Source organism: Leptonotus elevatus, chromosome 16 (genome assembly GCF_054856555.1).
Source record: "Leptonotus elevatus isolate MCC_2025b chromosome 16, RoL_Lele_1.0, whole genome shotgun sequence".
NCBI lineage: Eukaryota > Metazoa > Chordata > Actinopteri > Syngnathiformes > Syngnathidae > Leptonotus > Leptonotus elevatus.
The window spans coordinates 16,362,175-16,386,817 of NC_141254.1; the positions used below are offsets into that span (position 1 = coordinate 16,362,175).

The 24,643-nt window shown below is 39.8% G+C and overlaps 1 protein-coding gene and 1 long non-coding RNA gene across 3 annotated transcripts in view; one reads left to right on the plus strand and one right to left on the minus strand.

Moving 5' to 3' along the window:
• The window catches only part of LOC147161016 (uncharacterized), a 49,866-nt gene extending 32,577 nt beyond the window's left edge, over nt 1–17,289 (plus strand). Inside the window, exons 1-3 of one of the 2 annotated variants that reach the window (XR_015097368.1) lie at nt 958–1,042; nt 2,864–2,931; nt 16,828–17,289. This is a non-coding gene — a long non-coding RNA (uncharacterized LOC147161016). Of the gene's footprint in view, nt 1–957; nt 1,043–2,863; nt 2,932–16,827 lie in introns of those variants that run through there. The other variant, XR_015097367.1, reaches the window with a different exon arrangement.
• A 567-nt stretch (nt 17,290–17,856) lies between these two features.
• Nucleotides 17,857–24,408, minus strand: LOC147161017 (carotenoid-cleaving dioxygenase, mitochondrial-like). Its single transcript, XM_086097985.1, has 12 exons — nt 24,245–24,408; nt 22,665–22,857; nt 22,249–22,460; nt 22,008–22,123; nt 21,122–21,224; nt 20,914–21,042; nt 20,683–20,843; nt 20,431–20,598; nt 20,088–20,225; nt 18,877–19,059; nt 18,663–18,773; nt 17,857–18,335 (listed from the first exon to the last, which is right to left on the minus strand). Exons 1-12 carry the CDS (start codon nt 24,264–24,266, stop codon nt 18,219–18,221), a joined length of 1,653 nt encoding a protein of 550 aa, XP_085954111.1. The 5' UTR covers nt 24,267–24,408; the 3' UTR covers nt 17,857–18,218.
• Between the last annotated feature and the right edge of the window lie 235 nt (nt 24,409–24,643).

Here is a 24,643-nt window from a genome sequence, read left to right on the forward strand (position 1 = left end):
ACCCCCCGGGGGGACCTGAGCTTGTAATCTATGAAGGTAGGAGACGGGAACAAACTACAGAGGTGTGTGATAACGCAAGACGGAAGCACTGGGCGACATCAGAAAGTGTGAAGGGTTGAAAGGCTGCGGCGGTGTCATGTGTAGGGGAAAGGCGAGGAACAACAGATAGCAACAGGCATTCGACACGTTTTTTCCCATTATTGGTTTTTTGTGTGTGTGTGTGTATTTTATGACAAGGAATTCAGTTTTGTTTTTAAGGCTAGGCACTAGGAAGTGTGGCCACGTGTATGTTAGTGGATTATTTGTATGAGGATATGCCTTTCCGGCTGCATTTGCTTCGGCTGTCAACTTAGCAGCGTGCGTACAAAAGAGCCGCATTTCTTGACTCCTTGCCGCCTCATTTTGTCCTCGCTCTTATTCATGACTTGTCATGCAATTTGCAATAGCTGCACGGATTCGCCGATGTACTCTTTGTTCCCCTTCTGCTTGCCTCTCTGCCAGCCGCAAAGCGTCACATAGCGATCCTTTCGTTTAATAATGAGGCTAAAAGTAGATTTAGTTGCCTGTCGTTGACGTTGTTCTCGTTCCTACATCATCTTGCTCGCGCGGTTTTGTTCATTTACATAAATGGCTTCTCAAAACCTGAACTTTACTTCACGTTCATCTTATTTAACCCTTTCTGCGTATTTCCCCTCTGTGTCCCTCTCTCTCTCTCTCTCGCTCTCTCGCTCTCTCTCTCGCTGGCTGCACATGGTACAGTCCTGCATGTCTGAGCAGCAGACGGCGAGACAGCAGCTTCATGTGCTCGTCTCATCCATTTCAACTCAAGCCACGGCGAGCGGTGCAAAAGTGTCTTTCTCTGTCTGTCTGTCTGCCGGTCTGTCTATCTGTCTGTCTGTCTGTCTGTCTGCCTGTCGCCTCCTTTGCTCATCTCGATGCCTCTCGTTCCATTTCGTCAGGGCACATCCTCTTCCTTCCTCTGCGCGAATGGGGGAGACACAGAGCGATGACTGCGGCAGCCATCGAGACAGCAGCCAGCCGGGTGAGTTGCCTGTTATCCGTCCCCCCCCCCCCCCCCCCCGACGCAGTATGAATAAGCTTTCGTCTTCGGAAAGGGAGAGCTCCATAATGGCACATGTGCAGGCTCTGTGAGATGATACTTTGGAGTTCTGTCCTTCCTCAGTTAGAAGAAGACCCTGGTGGTCATTTTTTATAAAACGTGCTGGTGATGCCCTTGTCACCTGAGCGCTCGCATGCTTGCGGGCTTCGTACGTTTTTATCATTAATTACCTCCCCGCGCTCCACTCGATGCGAGCTTTTTGCTTTTGCAGATGCGTTCTCATGAATGTCATGTGATAAGCGATGTCTGTCTGGGTGTGTGTGTGTGCGTGCGCGTGTGGCCGTTCAGCGGCGACTGCAGTCGTTTGCTGTAAGTTTCAAAACCGCCTGCCTCGGTTTGTAGCGTCCGCATCGAAATGCAATGTAAAAAAGCATGTATTGCGCCTTACGTTGGTCCAAACTTACTAAGCTCGGGTGGCGAAAAGGGTGCGCGGCAGAGCACAAAGCCAGAGAGAGAGAGAGAGAGGAAAATGTCATTGTCTGCTCCAGTCAAAGCCATCGTCAACCCGCAGGTGATCGCACAGCCAAATTGCATAACCGGGGCCAGACGTGAGCAATCTGTACCTCTCTCATTCCCTGAGACCCTAACTTGTGACGTTTTGCTGTGATGTGCACGGGTTGGGTTCTTGGGAGCTGCGAGGGGCACTCACACATCTCGATCGTCAAACAAACGCAAGGAAATAAATGCACTAAGATGGCGGAAAGCGCAACAAAGAAGGGACGGCGTCGTTTATTAAGCGAGGCGCGATGTTGACAGCGGATGTTAATTTGAGCGCACAGTGCGAGATGGGAAGGGGGCCAAATGGAAGAATTGGGTTTTCGTTCGGGTCCAGGAGGGGTTTGGACCCTGAGGCAAGCACAGGGTGTGGGGTGGATGGAGGAATGTGGTCGTATGAAGGACACGTGACTAAAATGGAGGAATGTCCACAAAGGGGTGGGGTGATCTGGCAAATGCGGCTACGTAAAAAAAATATTTCCGTGAATTTGACTGCACTGTACATACTGAAATGTGCAACAACAGGCCCTGCAAAAACTCTACTTACAGTAAAGGAACTTGTTATTATGGAACTTTTTTTTTTTATTACGTATTAATACGCTATATCATTTGAGAGCAGCACAAAGTACTTTCGAGAGCATGAAACTTAAAGCTCAGTACAAATGTGTTTGACCTCATGACAGTCATCGTCTTCCGGCGCGTACAAAGGATGCACAGAAGAGCACATTTTCAAGTTATTACCGAATGACGCTAAACGACTTCAATAAAAAACGGTGTAACACGCGAGCGGGGCCTGTAGGGCGAGAGCATCAGCAGCATTTTTCAACATTTCACTTCTTTCGCTCAAGCCAGCCTGCGTGGCACCTTCCGAATTTTGTTTGCCTCAGTGCTCAGTTCTCCTTAAACTATTGTCATGTGTTGAAATGCGTCTGCAAGCAAATGTCGGTTTCTATAATCGGGTCTGTGATCTCTTGAGTATCTTCATTTGCTGCTTCCCTATTAGCACCTCTCACGGAACCGTATTTTCCTTTTTGTGTAAGTCACAATCTTTCAGTGATCTCTACAGCGGTGGTGTGGGGATTGACGGGACGCAACAATGACCAAGCAGTGAAGGTAGCTCGGGCAGCTTTTCGACTTCTTTACTGCGGTCATTGAAGAACGCCTGTGACACAATTATGGCTTTGATGGATCCGTAACGCCGTACCGTCTCACACCACTTAACCTTTTTTTTGACTTTTAATTCCACAGCCTCTTTTCAGTTGATTGTGAGGATGTGGACATTGAGGAGCATTGACCCTGACTGACCCCCAAGCAGGGTAAGTGATCACACAATGACAGTTCACAAGCATAGTGTGAAAATGCAATTACTATAACATTTGGCGAAATAGATTTATTTCGATTTTCTGGTCATCAAATAATTTTATGTGGCCATTTATGTCAACCATTACATCCTCTCACTTTTTACACATGAAATCTGATTTGTAAGCAGTTTTGTGTAACCCCAAAAAAGTCTTACACAAACTTTGTGAGGGTCAATCAACTGTTGAGATTCCTATGTTAGAAATAATTAACACATGTGCCAAGATCCGGTCCTCGAGGACCCGAGTCCTGCATGTTTTCGAGGTTTCTCGACTCCAACACACCTGGTTCAATGATCAGGCTCCTGCAGAGAGCTTGCTGATGAGCTTAAATAGGAATCAGCTGTGTTGAACGTGGGAAACCTCTAAAACATGCAGGACTCAGGCCCTCGAGGACCGGATCTTGACACCACTGCTTTAAATCAATGTTTACTGGGTTTTCCTACCTGCAGTAAGTCAATGTCATTGTTCAGTATAAATATCCGCGTGCTGCCACAGACAGAAAATATACAAACCTTGACGGAAATATAAACTGCTTTCCTTTTTTCTTTTTTCTTTTAAGTGTATAAATCTCTATAATATGAGAATCATGCAAAAATAGCCTGATCATATTTTCCCTGCTTCTACACTGAGGAGTGACACCTCCCCTTGCTCATATTGTTGTCAGCTGCAAATGGCTCAGCAATCAGTAGGTTACAGAGGAGGGACCATATTTGGTAACTGCACCGGGTGTGGCATTCCTTCCTATGGGTGGCAGTGATTTCTTCCAAGCAACCAGAAAAAAATAGAAAAAATAGATGTTGCATTATGAAATGAAATCATGTTATTATACTATGGTTAAATCTAATAAGGGTGATAAAAAATATTTAGAAGTGGTTCAATTATTTTAATCAGAGTTTCTTACGTCACTCACTAGGCCACACCCTTTTTTTTTTTCGTAAGACAAAATTTGTCTAAAAAATGTAACTTTGCAATTACGGAAACAAATAATAAACAAACGTACCTCACTTTATCATCCGACATTGCATTTTCCTTTTTTCCATACGCTTCAAAATCCACCCCCTCGAAGCGTAAAAATATTTATGAGAATTTTGGGCCCTTTTCCATTTTCCGTTTTATTTTCGCATTTGTTGAAAATTCGAACAAAAATGGGCGGATGGAAAGCCAACTCCTGTTTCGCGCCGAGGGAACTTGTAAATATTCATGATAACATTAGTAAATGTGTTGTTTGAGTGTGCAACATGCAAGCGAGTGCGCTCGCGCTAGCGCTCTGTCCTCCCTCCAACCGTATCCTCTCTCTCTCCCGTGTTAAGGCAGCGTCCTGAGATGCCCTCAGATGGCGCCGTCCTTTCCCTTCTGCATGTGTCGCCAGCTTCTGGCTGCTGCAGCAAAACTGGAGGCAGGTGTTTTCTACCTTACGTGCACCCCCTCCTCTCGCTTTCCCTCCTTCCTGTTCCCTTATCACTGCAGTGTTGCAGCTCTGTCTGGGAGGCAGCGATTCTATTGTTCGGAGAACAGGGATGTTCTAGTTGAAGGGGGCTGGGGGGGTGGGGGGGGGGCGCCACTGGGTCCACCCCGCCCTGTGGAATGGACATGCTCCAAATCACTGTGATACTTGGCATCTGGGTGCCATCAGCAGCTCACAGTGTTTTTTTTTTTGTTGTTGTTGTTTTTTTTTGTCTGCCCTCGCTGGACCGAGCTCACTAGTCTTTTTTTTTGCTGCAGACCAGCCGCCATCTTGTTAGTGCTCGCCTCTGCAGCGCTCGGACGAAATCTGGCGTCGGGCGTTTGTCCGCGCTAGTTTTCTTTTTAAGACAAATGCTGCCTTTGCTTTAATCAACATGCGTCGTTTGCATTCAGCAATGAATTGCCTTTTATGTGGTGCACCCAAACATCCCTTTGACAGCACATGTACATTAAAGAGATATGGTTCTTAGGCTAATCGTGATAAGGATATTATTATTATTATTATTATTATGCATTCTTCCCTCCGTATTTGAATGCCTATCATCTTTATTACAGTCACGCTCACGCATGTGAAAAAGTATCGCGAGTAGATTCTAGGTTGGGATTGCATGACAAGGTGCAGTTTTCACATGAAATGTTCGAAGGATTTCAGCCTCTCAATAATGAAGACCAGATGTTGCAGTTATGCATAGGAAGTCAATTGTCTCCACTTGCTTGCACACAGGCACCAGCACCGCGAGTTACTGTATAATCAAATTTTAACGAAAGACCCTCTCTCATATTACTGCTTGTTTAAAAGCAGCGCAGCACAGGCAACAAATAAAAACAGTACGCCAGCAGCTGCACATGAATTCCTAATAACACTTTTTCAACATAATGCCTTATCAGCAATTGCGGGAAATTGTGTTAGATTGAATACAAAATATTTCATATACAAATATGTATTAGCATAGTTTTGTTTTGACAGTGGTAATAGAACCTCATGGTCAAATCTATACTACACAATGAAGCTCGGGTCCTCCTATACTGTAGCCCCCCTTTCCCTCATTTCACTCTCTCAGTTTTTTCCTCCTCATCTTACATCCACCGCCAGCCTGTCTCTGTGTCGCACGCACACACACACGACTTTTTGTTTGGAGTCAGACAGCATTGAGAGGAGATCCTGTGGCCTTTCTAAGAAGAATGTTAATATGGCCGCGCTGGTCTCTCTGGGGACGGAGCGAATGGACTCTGGCTGCTAATGCACTGTCACACTAACCCAGCGTGTGCTCACGCACACACGCACACACAATTTAGCAGTAGGTTGTGATAAAATTAGGGGTGTCAGGCGATTTTAAATTTGTCATTGTAATTAATCGCGTGACTTCAATAGCTAACTCACGATTAATAGAAAATTTTATATATGTCCGAAATGTACAATAAAATATTTTATTCAAAGTTTTCATACTCTTGGTAACATAAAAGTGGAAAATAAAACTAATAAAAATATGGCTGCATCTTTGAGCCATTGATACGGTAATTTCATAATAATTCATAAAATTGAGTTAAAATTAAAAAGATTACTTTGTAAAAAAAAAACTAAAACTGTGTGATATTGATTTGTGTTTAGGTCATTTTTCTGCCACTAGATGGCATAATTGCATTTGTAATATGTTGGTGACAGCTCAGTGCGTTTTTATTTTCATATTTCATACTATTCTTGTTAAATTCTGCACATTTTTTTTAAATGGTGAAATACAACTTAACCACAGTCACCACAAATATATGCATTATTATTCAATTTATTTCTGCAAAATTTTGGCCCCAGTACAGTTTTTCCAAGTAAGGGGCGGTCATTCATCGCGCTTAAAAAATTAGTGGCGTTAAAGGAACTTAAATTAACAAAAAAATTAAGCAAAAATTTTGACACCCCACCCCTAAATAAATAAATAAATAAACTTTTGCCATATTATTACAATTTATATATAATACAAATATGTCCTCAAAAGTTCAATTTCATCTTGTGAAGCACCTTGCCTCCTTAAAATATAAGTATAGTGTATTCTAAACCACAATAAAGACCTGACGGCAATGAAATTGTTCGTAAATGGACAAGTAGCCTAATCTCGAACCATTAGCGCATTCCTTTCCCTTACTGAAAACCAAATTGAAGACAGTAAGGCCCACAAACAAGCAGCAGATGGAGGTGACTGCTGTGAAATCCAAGTAGAGCAGGGGTGTCCAAACTATGGCTTGGGTCCATTTGTGGCCCACTATTCATTTTTCAGCGGCCCGTGGCATTTTCTAAAATTGACATTTGACACGGTTTGTTTAAAAAAAAAAAATGGTGATAGTCAGAGAAGAGATAATGTTGCCACCACTTCTAATAAATTGGTTTATATACTGTAGACTAGTAGAGCACTTCCAAGGACGAAATTTTGAATGTGTTGATCTCTTTGTGTTCCAATCGGTGTAATCAAAGACTTTATTTTTTTTTTAAGTTCAACTACTTTGGAAAAATTAACTGGTGTCCTATCGATGGTGTTATATTTCCCATCCTTTGTGTTGGCAACATCATAAAAAGTCTGTCATTGTCCAAGTACGTCTGAATCAAACTGTATGCATCCCTTTTTGTTGACTAAAAGCTGCCTAGCAAAGTCTCAAGCTCTTTCCACTGAAGCCTAACCATGACAAATGTGTTCCGACAATCTTCGCTGGTATTCAACCTCTTCTTTTATACTATACGGACAAATGTATTGTGCCAGGTCTCTTAATCATGAAATTTAAGTGTCAGTCTGTCCAATAGCCACACGTTTATACAACCAAGCAGTCTGCTTTTGTCAGCAATCGGCGAATTGAGGGTGTGTTATGGAATCATAGAGACGGACCACATACAGCATAAAGTGAGTGCCAAAAGGCATTTTTAACTCATTCACTCCCAGCCATTTTCACTGAAGCAACCCCCTTCGCTCCCGGCTGTTTTACTGTATTTGGACTGATTTTGCAAGGCCCACAGAATATTGTCTTCTGTTGCTATAAAACATTATTCTCTTCTTTTATCAGGAAATAAAAGTATATTTACATTTACATTTTGCAGCAGTTAGCATCAGAATATAGCTAAGTAAATCTGTTTAAAACAGTGGGTTAAAGAGCTTTTTTTGCAACACGGCCCTGGTTGATCTCATATACTCTGCTGCCACCTCCTGGCCATTTTTGTAATAACTACCATTGCATTTTCTTCAGTTCAGATGCTGCATCAAAGCCCTCTGTATGCTCTAGCATTAAAAAGAAAATACAAAAACGCATAAATACGTCTTTGGGAGCATGGTAATATTTAAAATAGAAGATATTTATATGTTTTTGGAAGCGAATTAGTAAATTGTAACAGTTGGACAAGAGCATTTTCTGTTTATGAGTTGTTTTTTTTAATAGTATTGCTTGACTGTGTGTGTTCAACCTGCTTGGCTTGACCCTCTTGACATGTATATACAGCGGGTATAAAAAGTCTACACACCCCTATTCAAATGTCAGCGTTTTATGATGTAAAAAATGGGACCAAGATAATTCATAACTTTTTCCACCATTATTGTGACCTATAACCTGGAGAAACTCCGTTTGACGTGATCCAATGAAATACGGTTGATTTTGTATAATACAGTATTAAAAAAGGAAGCACATTTCTAAGCTCTGATACAGTAAGCGTCTTTCACCATTGCAAAGTCCCTTTCATACTCATTCATGCTGTCTCATTCCGCATTCCTGCTGTAAAGAGAGAAAATCCACCACAATGACCCCCCTCCTCCTTTGCACCCCCCGTCAAACTAAGTCCTTTCTTAATAAAGGTAAAGTATGATAATGGCCTACAGGTTGCCATAGAAATGAGACGGGGCCCCTGTATGTGATCGTGGACCTGAAGGAAAACCCATTTCTCCGTTCCCCTCGTGGGCTCGTTGCCTGCATCTCTTCACCCTTTTCCCCTTACTAAGCAGTCCTGCCTTCGTCTCGGGGCTTGCGTCCACCTTCCCCTGTTTGATGATAGAACGAATTTGAAAAGACTCCGGTAGAATTTCAATCCTCAGTGTTTATTTGCACATCGCAGAAACACTGAGAGCGCGCTCAGTGCTGAATCCTCAGAGGTGGTCAGTGGCCGATCTGCTTTGAACGCCGACACAATGGTAACATTTTTAAAGTGTCGGAGGATGAGGGAAGGATTCAACACTTGTTTTCTGTGCAAATCCTCTCAACTTGGATGTGTTTGATGTTATGCAGCAAGTCAAAAATTTTTTTTAAAAAAGATTACATATTTGTGCTTTTGGAAAAATACATGATCCGAAAGATTATTCCGGCTTCCTGCTTCGCACTTAAAACTTCGCACACGCTCTTTTGGTGTTGTTCTAACTAGTGAATACAAAAACATCAGTCCATGTTTTTTATTATCTTTGATATTTCATCGCCAGCGAGTTGCTTTTTGCTTATTTAAAAGATAAAACTGAATTGTTGCCATCATGGATAGCACGTCTGCCTCACAGTTGGGTTCAAGTCTCTTCCTGTCTGTGGTTTAGCATGTTCTCTTATGTTTTTTTCTGATGCATATTCCAGACTGGAAACTAATCACCAAGGTGGGTTTGGCTGTAGATGATGTATTGCTGCTCTGCAACCTGCGGCTCTGGTGCCACATGTGGAACTTTAGTCCCTCTCCTGTGGCTCCCTGTGGATCTCTTAAAAAAAAAAAGTGTAGAAAATGATATTTTTTTAATGTATTTATTTTCATGTTTTAGATCATATATTCTTTAAATTAATTAATGATTTAAATAAAAAAATAATTATTGAATATTAAAAATCTGTCAGAATCCATTTTTTAAAAGTTTTTTTTTATTTAAATTTGCAAAAAAAGATGGAAGATAGATGAAAAAGTTTCCTAAATATCATTTAAAAAAGTGACCATAAAATATGAAAACAGGAAGAGAAGAAACTGAAAACTACCATAAAATTGCCAAAAATGTCAGCGAAATGAATAAAAAAGGTAAAAAACAAAATGTCCAAAAAGTAACCATAAGAGTTCTAAAAACAAAAGAAAGGCAACAAAAATTATCACAAAATTGCTTAGCATTGCCAAAAAAGTTTTTAAAAATTCTTTAAAACCCCTTCAGACCCATTTGGTCCCAGTGAACATGACATATTCTCGTGTCTAAACCAATAAAACGCATAATTTGGATGATGTCAACACTTCTTGTTCATGATTGGATCTCAACTAACCAATCACAATCGCAAGTTGATTTGCATGATGTTCATGTTAAAAATGTTGCATATATGCTCGGTGAGTTTACAGCACGCTACAGCAATATTATCCTGGCGTCCACTATAACAACTATAAACATGATAACCCCCCCCCCCCAAAAAAAAACAACTCCATGTTTTTCTTATGTGGTAGAAGAGTCAAAATCAGCACTAAAAAAAAAGAAAATCTATTTTGCCCAGCAGAAAAAATTATCTAAAAAATAACTATAAAACGAAATCCCTAAAATTACCATAAAATGTCCACAAAATTGCGAAAATTTTCAAAAATTTTACAGAAATGCAGAAAAGTCTAAAACTGTATGGAAAAATTAAATCTGAAAAATAACAATCTAAAAACGGAAGACAAAAGGTAGAAGAAAATGAAAGTCAAAGTATTGGATGCTACGTATTCTTGTGTTGTGTTGCAGCTCTAATTAGCTCTTGGGCCCTCAGTACATTAGACTAACACTAACACACTGTTTCCTTCATCACAATCTTCAAATGTTTTGCGGCCTCAGACAAATTTTGGGCTTATTGATTTGGCCTAAAATGACTCTTTTGACAGAAAAGGTTGCTGACCCCTGGTGACCCCTGCATGAGACCTACTAGATGTGAAAGTGTAAGAAAATACAGAGTTTGTTGTAGTGCACCCCAAATATGTTTGATCGGGTTCGACACCAAACACAACCCAAGCATGCCTTCACAGACCTTTCCGGAACAGATTAGTGCTGCTCCAAAATTGTTGCCGCAATGTTGGAAGAACAAAATCGATTGTCCGTCTTTCTACCATAGCCTTTGCCAGCCAACGGCTCTTTTGGCCAACGTCCACGTGGCAACCAAAAGGCCGTAGCATTCCTTATGTCTGTGGCTAATCTGTGGTGTCAGCTTGTGTTAACGCCGCACTGCCAAATATGAGCGCTCGCAGCGCGGGCGAATATTAAAAAAAAAAAGTCACATCAGCTGCATTCCGCGAGAGCGGGTGTGCGGAGCGAGGGTCACGTAAGGTTGAACGGTTCTTGCGCACTGAGCCGCTAGTACAGTAACGGTCCAATGGTCTGGACAGGAGGCGGGGCCACTTCAAAGGGAGAGAGAGCAGTTTTTCCCGGTCGAGCCACATTGAAAGCAGCATAAATGAGCTTTTGGGGGGGGGGGGGGGGGTAGGTTCGCTCCTGCTGTTAGACAATTGAGAGGCACGATGAAGGATGCCGAAAAAGGGCGGCGGGTCAGCCTCCTCAGATTTCTGCATGCCACCATTATTGACCTTGAACCACTGGGAGGTACTATGAAATTTGCATGGTCTAGCAAGTACAAGGTCAAAGAGCCCAACAATTAAAACATGGCATGGTGCTTTTATGAAACAAACAGCGGCCACCAACTATAGTTTACTCCATTATCGGATTGTTGTTTTTAAATATCTCTCGTTCAAACACAATGTTATAGATAAACATGAAAAGACAATTACACGCGCATTTAAAGCAAACAATGCAATGGGCACATGTGCTAATTAGCATCTATATGGCAGTGTTGTTACCCTTTAAACAAGGGCTATCTGAACACAAATCACAGACAAACACATGTAAACTGGTAATATAACGGTTCTCAACGTCATATATTCTTTATCCTCTGCAAAGAATGACTAATATCTACTACCATACTGAAAATCCGAGAGAGTAGCGGAGTCTCCAGTACAGAATATCTGTATTAGACAGTCACCAGTTTGCTAAGGTGCACACCAGAATGAGGAGCATTGAGTAAGTGTGACAAAAAAGGTGTACACAGTGTAATTCGATTTCTTTATTAATTAATTAAATGATTATTATTATCCTGCTATCACTGTTTTGTTTGTGAATCACAATGAATGAGAAGTGCTCCTTGGTCCTCGAGGCCATCTTGGGGACTCTGCAATATGTGCTCTGCGAGTCCCAGTGGGGCGACGGTAGGAATGTGGTGGGGATCAAGGGTCAGACAGCCACGTGAAGTACACGTCTGTAGCGTGGCAACAGGTGCTGAAAGAGCCCCTCGCAAATCAAATCGTAATTGTTTTTGCTGGCTTTACTGTATATCAAAATCGGAACGCTTTTCTTTTCATGTCTTCTCTGGAGCTGTGGAGAGACTTAAAAAAGTCGGGGCGCTCATAAATTAGAAGTTCCATTGTAGCTAAATTGTGTTGCAACAAAAGTTCCAAATTGGCATCGATGTCAGCAGGTTTACGACAAATAATTAGGGCTGTCAAAATTAATTGAAATTCTTTAAAGTGAGAAGTTCTGAGAATTGTTTCTATTGAACAAACAAAAAAAGATGACCTGTAAAACGGAGTCCATTTTCATTGTTTTGTCAAAAGGTTGTATTTTACAGAAGTAAATATTATATTCAAGGGTCAAAGACAGCTATTAGAACAGTTTTTGATGATATATATACTTTCTCTTTCATGATTTGACATTAATTCTAAGAAGAAAAAAGTAAAAGCCGAAAAATTTGATTAATCGCAATTAACTAATTTCCTCCCAAAAACGTATAAATACGTTCTATTTTGTATGTTTTAAATGTCCCGAAGACATATTTATATGTTTTTTTTTTAAATGTTTTTTTTTTTTTAGCATACAGAAGGCTTTAGCCTTGTTTCCACAGACGGTATCTACTCTATTCTACTCTGCTCTGCTCTACACCAAAAAGCAATTTTGGAACCGCGAGTAGAGTAGAGTAGAGTAGAGTAGAGTAGAGTAGAGTAGAGTAGAGTAGAGTAGATACCGGCGGTGGAAACGGGGCTTTTGATGCAGCCTCTCAACTGCAGAGAACGGTCGAGGAAATAGTAGTTATTACAAAAACGGCCATCAGGTGGCAGCAGAGCAAAAGAGATCAACCAGGGCCATGTTGAAAAAAAAAAGCTAATTTACTGTACACACAGTTCTATACAGATTTGGGAATAATGATGAAACTTAGCTATATTCTAATGCTAATTGCTTCAAAATGGAAACAGATAGAATTACATGTTTTTTCTGATGAAAGAAGGGACTCTAATCTTTCTGTTGGTAGGTTCCATGTTTTTATAGCAATATAACACATTATTCTGTGGGCCTTGCTAAATCAGTCCAAATCCAGTAAAACAGCCGGGAGCGAAGGGGAATCCTTCAGTGAAAATGGCTGGGAGTGATCGCTTCACAGCATTAAAAAATAATGCATCTTTCTTCATCTATCTATGCTAACAATATATACTGACAGACAAAAAAAAAAAGTACAAATGAAACCTGTTAATCCATAATACTGTAGCTCGTGTTTTCAACTTAACAGGCTCATTTTATACACAACATACATTTGTGCCTAAATTCGGATGAGATCATCCTTATTTTGGTCCATATATTTTTTGTGATATTTTTATCTGGTGGTGTGCCGCAAGATTTCTCTAATGTAAACTATGTGTCTTGGCTCAATAAAAGCGGCTTAGAGGCCAGCGCAGCGTCCATGCCAAGGTACTCCTTCTACCTCCTGAGAGGCCCCACCATTCAAGCACTGTGAGGTCAACAAGTACAGATGATCACCCACAATGCCTCTGGACAAGGAGAAGAAGGAGGAAGAAAAAAAAAAAAAAGACCTTAAATATTCGGCGCTGTTCCTTTAAGACGGTTTCGAATCTGCCCGAAAGCAGAAGGAGGAGGAGAGCAGCGAGGAGGGGAGCGGCCGACTGAAATGCTATCATCCCGCCGCGCTAAAACGTCTAAACTGCCGCTTCCCGCCTTCTGCCGCAAAGCTATTAAGTTGCAATTATTCATCATATCAAATTAGGGGTGTCGCTTTGCCCACCGCTCGGCTGTGGAGAAAAGGAGCGTTGTTGCTAGGAGAAGGAGAGAAGCCAATCTTCTCTTATTGGCCGCCGGGCAGCATAACACGGCCCAATGAGAGCAATAGCCGCGCGACCCCCCCCCCATGCAGACCTGATTAATATGTCAGACATGTTTTATGGGTTAACGGGAATCCGACTGGGTCACTGCTGGTGTAGCGGTACATTCGCCTGGCTACAGTGCGGGTTCGGTTCCCACTCAGACGAAATGGGTTTTCTGTCTCCATATTCACGATACCTTGCGACTGGCTGGCTTACAGTAAACAGTACGAGGAGGTCAGAGGTGGCGCGCGTTCACACGCATGCACTGCAGTCATGGAGGAAGTAAAAACAGACTGAGTGCAAACAGGAGATGAGATTCTTCACATGCGCAGCATTATCACATGAGAATGTAAGCGCAAAACGTAGTTTATTTGAAACATACTTTGCGCACTTGACGGCAAGCAGAATTAGTTATTCTTTCTTTTTTTGTAAGTTAGTAAGTTAAGATCTCATTTAAATATTGAGATCCAATTGTTTACATTAATATTCTGCAAAGATTCAGAACAGACTAGTTATTACCTGTATTATTTTTTATGCAGTCACATTCTTTGCCTGGCAGCTTGTTGCTAGGCAGAATTCATAAGGCTCAAGTATAACTTCCTATTGATTATTTTGGAGGAGACTTCTTCAGCTTGTGTCATTTTAAATGTCTCGAAAATTGTGCAAAATCTACTTGCAGTTAAACTTGACTGGTGAGACATCTCATTTGAATCCAGATAAATACATTTAAAACATTCGTTAACATTCCACAGTTTATTTTTTAATCCATATCAAATTTATAAAATATAATGAACTTGACTTGTCCTATTTTGCACTTTCAAGCGGCCCCCAAAAAAAAAACATTTTCATGAGGTTTGCATTAACATTGTAAAAAGTAAGTCCAACTAATTACACCTATTTAATTATACTGCATTTACTTTTGGAGTGTTTCTAATGAGGACGGCAGTGACGTTGCTTTGGGGGTTCAAATATTATTTAGCTTCCTATATAGTTCCGCCCACTCGTGTCTTTCAACAGCGTATCCACTCTACTCCTCTACAAACAAAAAATATTGACATGGCCACTACCCTAATGACTGTTGGATTTGCAATGTTTGTCTGCGGTTGCTTTACTTTCCCCCCCCCCCCCCCCCCCCCTCGTCTTTGGAAGTGCACATCTGTTGTCTGGCCACACACACACGCGGCCTCAAAAATGAAACGGAGCTGAGGTCATTCAAATCTGTGCTTCATCTTAATTATAATATACGAAATGAATTCATGCTCCAGTTTGTAAGAATCAACAGTTTCTTGTTTTAATGTAACAGAAGTATTTGTATAAATAGATACAATGAACCATTAGCCTCTATTAAATACATTATGCAGATGGGATTTTAAAAAAATACAGAAAACAATAAAGTACCTAATCCGATGTATGCTTTAATTGCCGTACTCTATAATAAGTAGCAAAATTCCATCTCGGATGAGAATGTTGTCCCCATAGCTGAGAGGATCTCTCACACCAGAATACGATAGTAATTGTTTAATGGAGCGTGATATATTATGTTTTCATGGGGCCCAAAAAGTCTCATTGCACCCCTGCTGGGATATTTGTTGAAATTAATCCAATGTGACGCCGCTCTAACTAAAAAATTCCACCGGCAGCTTTTAGTTGTTAAGCAGAAATTAACCAGTTCCATGCTTCTCTGGTGTCCCCCCCCCCCCCCCCCCCCCTCCAAGTGGTCGGGTGGGGGGTAACAGATTGTCCTGTTATTAAAGAGTCACAGGTTTGAATGATCCCCCACCCGAGCAACTGCTTCCTTTTTGTTTTGAATACAGCACTAAATGTCAACGAAACCATAAGAACCACTTCCCAGTTCGAATTTGAATGCAATTCCCACTGACTGCATTACAATCCCACATGCAATATGCACCAAATACTTCTTATTCCCACCTGGATTGGAACTTTCCTCCCACAATTTCCTCACACATCCTGGATAGAAGGCGAGTGTGGGTTCACATGCTGCCCTCTATTGGTCGTGTGTGGAATTCCCACTCATGGTGGAGAAAATATTGTACTGGACAATAATAGTATACTGTAGTCTTTTGGAATACAGTACTGTATATCATTATTGAAATAAATGGCTTAAAAAAAAAATGTTTTCAGACAACAAATAAAAACACAATTCAACATACAAGAAGAGTCAATTTACCTTGATTCAATTTCAATCTTTGTACTGTACCTATATCGAAATGCTATCGCTAATTAACCATACCAATGTCTTTACCCTAATAGAATAGTTGCCTGAGTTGTATTTGAATGTTTACGGTAAACAAGAAACCACACTTTTTTTCTTTTTTTTTAGCAGATTAGTATTTTTAATGCATTTGGTAACAGTAAGTTAAAAATGACTTGCAGTTATGTTATAATGTTAGCTTTAGCCTTAGCTAGCTAGTCGTCTTTGAATGCTTACAGTCAACAAGAAACACAATTTTTAGCACATTGGTATTTTTAATGTAGTAACGTGTTTGGTAACAGTAAGTTACAAATGTATTGCAGTTATGCTATTATGCTAGCTTTAGCTTTTTTTTCTAATACAATGTGACCTTTTGTGCTCTTTTATTCGTATCCATTTGTACACCACTTAAGTTGATGAATTTGACATTTGGCATAAATAGTATCAAGTACTGCGAAGATGAACTTTGCACTTATATAAGAGGAGAGGCTTTGTGGTCTGTTTTTGGAACCATTTCAGCTGTTCTGCATGTTTAGTTGAGCAAGCTTGTGTTTTTCTTGGATTCATTTCTACTTCACTTGCGCAACACTGAATATAAGTGAGCTTTAAATAAAGCTGAATTGAAGACTCTGCAGCCCAACAACATTCCTTTCCTTCTTGTCTCCTTAAAATAATTCAGGCAAAGGTTGCCCGAGGTTAAGCAAAACTTTTTTGGAAGGAAGATGAAATTGATGCCTGACTTGATTTAATAGTCATAATAACTTCCAATCTGTGGTTGTCGATTGACCTCCATGTGTCCCTCTGGACATTGTGTTTGTTTTCTCATGCGTTCCAACATGCAGAAATGTTGAAATTGGATATATGATTAGTGGCTTATGTTCAGATTACAAGGGCTGTTCGTGTTGGGCCTTTTGGAAAGTTGGACAAACTTTTGCGACACAAAAATAAGCAGTGTTTATTTCAAAACGTACAGAATTGACAAAATGCTGATCTCAGAATAGTCATTTGTATTTTTAATTAATATTCATCCTTCTTTACACAGTTTACCTGAGATGGGGAGGCAACCACGGAGAGGATGACGCCCACTCGTCCTCCTCAATGGCGTCCGGTGAGGGTACGAATACTGGCTCCGAAGGAAAGACACCCTTCTGGTACCACACCTGACGTCACATGCGCATGAATAGCACTTTCTTAGAACAGCAATTAATAGTCACAAGCAAAAGAGAATTTTTATCTGGTTTTGTCATTGAATATATCAGCTTGAGGGTTTTCGAGTAAAAAAAGGCCATTACAAATCCTGGATCGTAGTTCAAATGCAATAAAGACTTTGGCCAGCAGGGGGAGTTGAGTGCACATGAACGCTTCACCTGCTTCCTACTGCTGTTGTTTTCTGCCGTCAAGTTCCTTAGTTTGCTGTAAATGTGATAGTGTCAAAACAAGTTTAAATAGAAGTTAGAATATGTTTTTTAATACATTTAACAGTGAACTCTATGCATAATATAGTGTTTTAAAATAAAACCTACAGTACTAGCTGTATTTATCATTTCATATGTACCGTAGGCTACCCAGGTTAGCTGCTGCTTCCTTGACAATTGTGACATGTTGTTTGGGGTTCAATAAAAAAATAAAATACTATAGTAGATAATGATTTTTGGAGCTTACAATGATCTGGGTTGCAATTTTTGCATTGAGCTGGTGCATTATATCGAAGTTTCTTCTAACTTGTTTGCTATTTCAGGTACTTATCACAATAATTTGTCCTAAAATTCACGTAGTAATTATTTTTATTGACTTTATTTATTTTTGACTAATGTGTTTATTGTAAATAATCAATTATAAAATAATTAACTATTAAAATATATTAAATACATTTGATTTAAAAATCAGGTATACCATTAATATTTAATTAATTATAAATAAGGTATTGTTTTATAATCACAATAAAGTGTTTTAAATCAAATATGCATTGGCAAAATAATTAATAGGAAATAATTGGTTAATTTCATTTTAATTAACACATTTCTCTGCATATAATTTGTCCATGTATATAAATAAAGACAATCATTCAGGATTAGATGGGATCAGAACTTTATTTTTTTTAAAGGCACACTGAGTATAAAAAATTATATTGATTAAACACACATTTGTGGCAGGAAGGCTTTTGTTGGGTGAGATGTAGCAGTTAAGTGATCATACAAAAGTTATGTAACAAAACAAAAAAAAATACAGGAAAATTGAAAAAGAATTGTAAAAATATAAGATATATAAGATAAATATAACAGAGCAGTGTGGCTTTTTGTAAAGCATTATACAACAAATCAGTTTGATATACCATCATATAAAAATGATCAGTCATCATACTTACTTAGCGCTTATGGTTTCATATTATTATTAATATCGTTCGTGACGAAGATACTCATATAACATATTCATTCAAGCGGATGCGCTGAAGACACCGTGAAAGCCGTAGGGCATGTTGACAGGCACATTGGCTCTTCCCAACTCCTCAAACGTCTTGGCATTCAAAACCAGGAGGAATGTACCTTTATCCTGACGTTGGAGAAATAAACAAAACAAAAGACACCATTCCAGTAAGATACTGTATCATTTCCTTTCATTCCATTCATTTGGGAACGTTTCATTTGTATATCATTCATCATAATGTACTCTTAAATTCATTGCATACATTCTAGCAGCACTAGCTAAGCTAGCTAAGGACCCCCTAAATAATAATAAATACATAATAATAAAATCAATAAATACAACGCTTTAAAGTCCCAAAATCGCAGGTTATCTATTATTATTATTATTTTTTTTTTAATCATTGCTACTTGTCATTTCCTTTACACGAGAACGTTCCTCCTCGAATCATCCTACCTGCGAGGGGGAAAGAATCACAGAGAGGATGACGCCATCGTCCTCCTCCACGCCGTCCGGTGAGGGCACAAACACCGGCTCCGATGGGAAGAGACCCTCCTGGTACCACACCTGAGGGTCACATGGGAATGGATGAAACAAAAAAAAAAGCAGAGGAACATGAAAAAAAAAGGTGAATATTTGACATAACTGCAGGATTGGAAAGTCTACGCACCTTAAGTGTCTTGTCGTTGAGGTCCATCTTGAGAAGCGAGTCTCCGAACATGTGTCTGAAGCCGCAGCCGTAGAAATACCGATAAGGCCTCGTGTTGCATCGCTCGTAGTTGATGCGGGGGAACTCCAGGCCGCCAAAGTGGGAAAGGTCATCGCCATGGAGATCCTCGTGTTGGCAGAACACCTGATGACAAAGAGCGGATCAGCTTGTCATTGTTGTGGGGTCCGCACACATTCAGTGCCAGTTAAATGGCGTCAGCTACGTTTTAGGACTGAACAGTAAAAAAAATATTCCGTTTTTTGTTTTGTCTTGAATTGATCTAATACCTTTAGAGGGAAACTTATATTTAAAAGAACTTCCGGGAGAGGAATACAATTTCTTAAATAAGGATGTCTGCAACCTGCGGCTCTAGAGCCTCATGTGGCTTTTTAGTACCTCTCCTGTGGCTCTCCGTGGCTCTCTAAAGAATTAGTAGAAAAAAATAAAATATCATAAAATGTCCACAAAAAAAAGAAGAAAACCAGAAAATTACAATATATTTTTCACAAAATTTAACAAAAAAGTCAGATTTTTTTTAAGGCAGAAAATAAAATGTTCAAAAAACAAACAAAGGCCGAAAATTACCATATTAAAATGTACACAAAATTGCCAAAGTCAGAAAACAAAAAAATAGAAAAAAGGTAACTACAAATGTCCAAAAGGAAAAGAAGAAATCCCAAAAATTGACACAAAATATCCATAAAATTTACACTAAATTTTTAAAGATATATATATATATATAAAGGAAGAAAACAAAGTCAAAAAAATAGCCATAAAATGTAAAATAAAAAAATAATAAAAAGGAACAGGAGAGGCAGAAAATGACCATAAGTCCGTCCATAAAATTGCCACAAATGTCAGAAATTTGACAGAAAGGTAAAAAAGTCTAAAAATGTATATGAAAAACAAAGTCTGATCAATTACAAATTTAAAAAAAAAATCCCAAAACGGATGACAAAAGGTAGAAGAAAATTAATCTCTCTGTATTGAATGCTGCATATATTTATCTTCTGGTACAGCGCTAATTAGCTCTTGGGCTCTCAGTACATTAGACGAACACTAACACACTGTTTTGTTCATCGCAATGTTCAAAGGTTTTGTGGCTCCAGACAAAATGTCTCTTTTGACAGGAAAGATTGCTGACACCTGCCTTAACGGAAATCCAAACTTACCCTCGTGTTGTTCTTTTTGACGCATGTGGCCGTGCTGCAGGAACGAGTGTTGAGGTTTTGGTCAGTGGGCGTGTCATCGGTCACGTGAATGGGTAAAACGAAGCGGCGAGGAAAAACTCTACTCATGTTGTTGTACACCTGAACAGAAACAATGTGCGTTCTTTTGAAAGTGTTTACAAAAAAAAATCAATGCTGTACAGCGGTCGAGTCATTTTTATACATAATTGTTTCAAATCAGATGACGAATTTTTGAATAGCGATCCACTGTAATTTACTATCTTGAAATGTGCAAAGCATTAACGTGAGGGCCGATGAGCAAACGTTTCCGTAACGCCGATCTGACCTCATCGAGTGCTTCTCCCGACTTGCGTAAATTCTGAAGGGAGTAGATATCCAGGGCTTGGCCGTCATCCGAGCAACACAGGTCCAATATCAAGAAGCCGTCCTCTTCAAAGGCGTTGATCTGATGGAAGTTGGAGAACGCTTTGGCGTAGTACTTCACCGGGCTGGCCTGAGGAAAGGCCAACGCATTCGATTTCAATCCAATCCAATCCAATCCAATCCAATCCCCTCAAGCTTGTTTGTGACCTCTGACCTCGCCTGTATGTTTGTTGATAAGATGCAGGACGGTTTCCAGTTTAGGGTCCCAGTAAACGGCATCGCAGAACGCTTTGCCCCTCATCTTACATGTGACGATCTTCAACAGGTCGATTTTAATCGGCTGCTCAATGAACACCACGCAGTTCTCCGACATGGCTGGAGGGAAGAAGGCCGTTGAGATGAAAACCCCCCCCGACCGACCGTGCCGGCAATTTTGCTGACTTACCGAAACTGTGGTAGTAGGAGGGATGGGACTTGTTCGAAGGCGCGATGGAACAGAGAATTTTAGCGCCTTGCAATGTGTCTGCGGCGTTCGACTTCTCAGGAGGGACACGGATGATGTTGTAGGCGGTTCCTGGAGAATTCAGGTGATGCCGATACTTTTTGGGTTTGGCAGATTCAATGACTCCGGCAAACTAAATACAAAAACTTACCTTTGCCCCCGTAAGAGTTGCCCATATTGAAGCAGGTACCATCTGGGTCGTAGTGTGGGTGGGCGGTGGCTCCGTTAACAGCAACAAACGTGGTCCAGTCTACCTACAAAGCATGGCAGCTTTTATGATCCACAGTTGAGAGAGTTTTGAGCTTATTTTTACCACCTTGTGTTACGATAACACTTTAGGCTCTATTTTTGCAGATCCTGATTTACATACAGTATTAGCTACATAACAATTTGGCAGTGGGCTGTGACCACTCCCACTCGCGGTTGCGCCAGCCCGTGCATGCCTACGATATGCTGACTGATGTACTTCTCATGGTTCTTACCTAACTCATTCACTGCCATTGACGGCAATGGACGTCAAAAATTCATTGGAACTATTTCTATTAGTTTCACATTTTTTTTCCACTTTTGTTAACAAGAGTATGAAAACCTAGGGAAAAAATGTATTGTACATTTAGAACAGATATAAAATTTGTGATTGATTAAGTAATTTAACAAAAATTTAATATTATTAAAAAATGTGAGACGATTCAATTTAAATTTTTTAAATTACTCGCATGACTTCAAAAGTTAACTCATGATTAATCACATTTTATATCTGTTCTAAATGTACAATACTTTTTTTCCTAGGTTTTCATACTCTTGTTAACAAAAGTGGATTTTTTTTAAAACTAATAGAAATGGTTCCAATGAATTTTTATTTATTTATTTATTATTATTATTATTATTATTTATTTATTTATTTATTTTTCTAAATAGCTCAGTATTGTTCATTCGGTAATGTCATCATCATTGCTCTTTTTTATTTTTATTTTTTCAAATGAATTTTTGACGTCTATCGCCGTCAATGGCAGTGAATGCGTTAACGGGCAGTGTACCTGTTCGAGCGTTTCGAGGTTCTCGGGGTTCACTTTGTGTATCAAGTTGGTCTCCGTGCTGACGTAGTAGTCTCCCTTGTATTTTATAAAGTTGACATTTCCATTGTCTGTGGGCTCTGGAACGGCAAACGTGTGAGAGTGTTTGCGAAGGTTATTACACTGAAAAACTTGTAATATATTTATATATATATATATATATATAAATAATATTAAACAATAAAATAGACATGCTAATACTCACTTATCATCTCAAAGCGTGAGAAGAATCTCTGGAAGATGTTTTTACAAGGGTCGGGCATTGTGACTGTGCCGAATTCTGACACCATGACCCGGTCCCGCTCGCTATTCTTCTTGTAGGCGTCGCTGCGCAGGAAGCGACTCATGTATGTCACCTGACCTTTCTCCATGTTGAACTTGTGCAGCATGGCCATCCCGTCGAACCAGTGGTTGTAGCTGTCGCGGAGGAAAGACTTGAAAGGTGCGGCCCCTTAAAATGGAATATAATCTAACGCTGGCCTTACATTTGGGGGGTTCGAGTAACATCATTTGATTGATTGATTGATTGATTGATTGATTGATTTGCTCTTAAATGGCACAATTTGACACACACTTGGAACTGCAATCTAAGTCCATCTTAAAACAGCTGATTGAACTCACTGAGTGTCTCCAAACTCAAACTTCCCCGGGCCGTTTCGGAGCAGGCTGCCATTGATCCAATGGGGAATGGTCCCCTTTACCTCAGCAGGGATTGGATCGGGGTTCTCCTCGGCAGAGCGGACCAGAGGAGCGATGCTCTCCAAACCTTTCAGTCCCGTGGTGGTACCTCCTTTCACCTCATTGTTGGCATCTTCTGCACACATAAATAACTCATCAGTTACATAAAAAAAATCGTGGAGTATCAAATTAGCATAATGGGAGGAGTCAAACTGACACTTCCATATCTGATAACCAGGAAAAGCTCTTTTCTGGTCATGTCGTGTCATGAATAAATGGAACTGGGTTTTGTGGTAGCAAACATTCATGCATTGAATAATGGCTTGCGCAATAGCAACTGTAGAAAAAAAAATCGGGATTGTTACATAATAAGAATTTATTTAATAGTTATCACATCAGGTATACACATGTGCTGCCTGGCTTTGCCGCATTAAGACAACTCCCAAAGCAGAGAGATTTTGAAAAAGAAGACATCTGATGTGAATTCATCTCAAGACGCTTTGCGTGCAAGTGGTTATTCAAATCTGTAAACGTTTGCATAACAATAGTGTCAAATTTGAGTTCAATATAACTTGCACTTCTAAAAAGCTCCTTTATACACACAGCATGCTTGCACTCTAAAAACAGTTGTGTCAACAACAAAAATCAGCATAGGTCAAAAAAGGACTTAACCAACTTTTTGAGTTTCACTCAAAATGAGTGAAATTAATAACACTTATTTTATTTTTTATTTTTTTAATAAACCCCCCCCAAACGTGGTTGTTTTTGTACAAAGCAACCCTAAAAATGTAGTTGTTTAATGCCCCCCTCCCCCCATTAAAAACAACAACACAACTTATTTTTATTTTTTTGGGTTAATTAATTTTGACCCATTTTTCAATAACCCGAAAAGTTGGATCAGTCCCCTTTTAATCCATTTTGAGTTATTTTTGACCCACGTTTTTTTTTTTACGTGTGGAGTTGCCAAAACAAACACAAATAACAAACAAAAATAGGGGAATTAGACACAAAGCATTCACGTAGTTACTAAACAGCACAATTAATGTTACTCATGCTCTAAAGTGAGGCAATAATCAAACATTGGCCATACAAGGCCGGTGTATAGTTGAAACAGGGTCTCCACAAGGTCTGTTTACAATTTACTCCCCTTTTAAATGCCAAAACAAAAAAAAGCTAATTTTGTAATAATTCCCACAGCTTTGCCTGTTCATATAGTTTTGTGATTAATTGTGTTCAAAGTGTACAGCATGTACATGTTGACACTGGGACACAAATATTTCATGAGTAAATATTAACAGTTAAGTATAATAATCATGCTTATGAGAATATATTTTCCTTATGAAGAGCATTCTGGCAAGTATGAATAATGAAAAAAGCAAAGTGCGTCTGAAACATGATACGTGCAATTTTTCCATATCGAGCCAGTGATGGGAAAAGTCATCATTACAGTCACGACATTTATTGAAAACCCGGAATTAAGAAGATGTTGTGATGAGATGATCTACATAATAGAAGCGTCTTACCTGCGTTATTGACTGGGGCCATGTCCGCAGTGGTAGACGTGAGGGAGGGAGAGAGAACAAAAATGCAGCCAGACGCGAGTGGTGCAGCAAGTTGGTTATATAACACGGCCGTTTACGTAATCTATTGAGGCATGGCCTGGTATCCGAGTGGACTAAATGAGGCACCGCGAGCAGACGCTTACATTCCTGGTCGGCTGACTTCGACTCGTTTCGTCACATGGCGTCCCTCTTCATTCGTTGTTTGGGATGAAATGTATTCTGATACAGTTGCTTAATTGCAATGTTTAAAAAAAAAATGCAGTATGTAATGTAATCCAACGTGTATCATCATTTTTAAAGTATTGTCAATTGATTTATTTCAATTACTTTTAGGTTGTTCCAGTAGGACGACATTAAGAT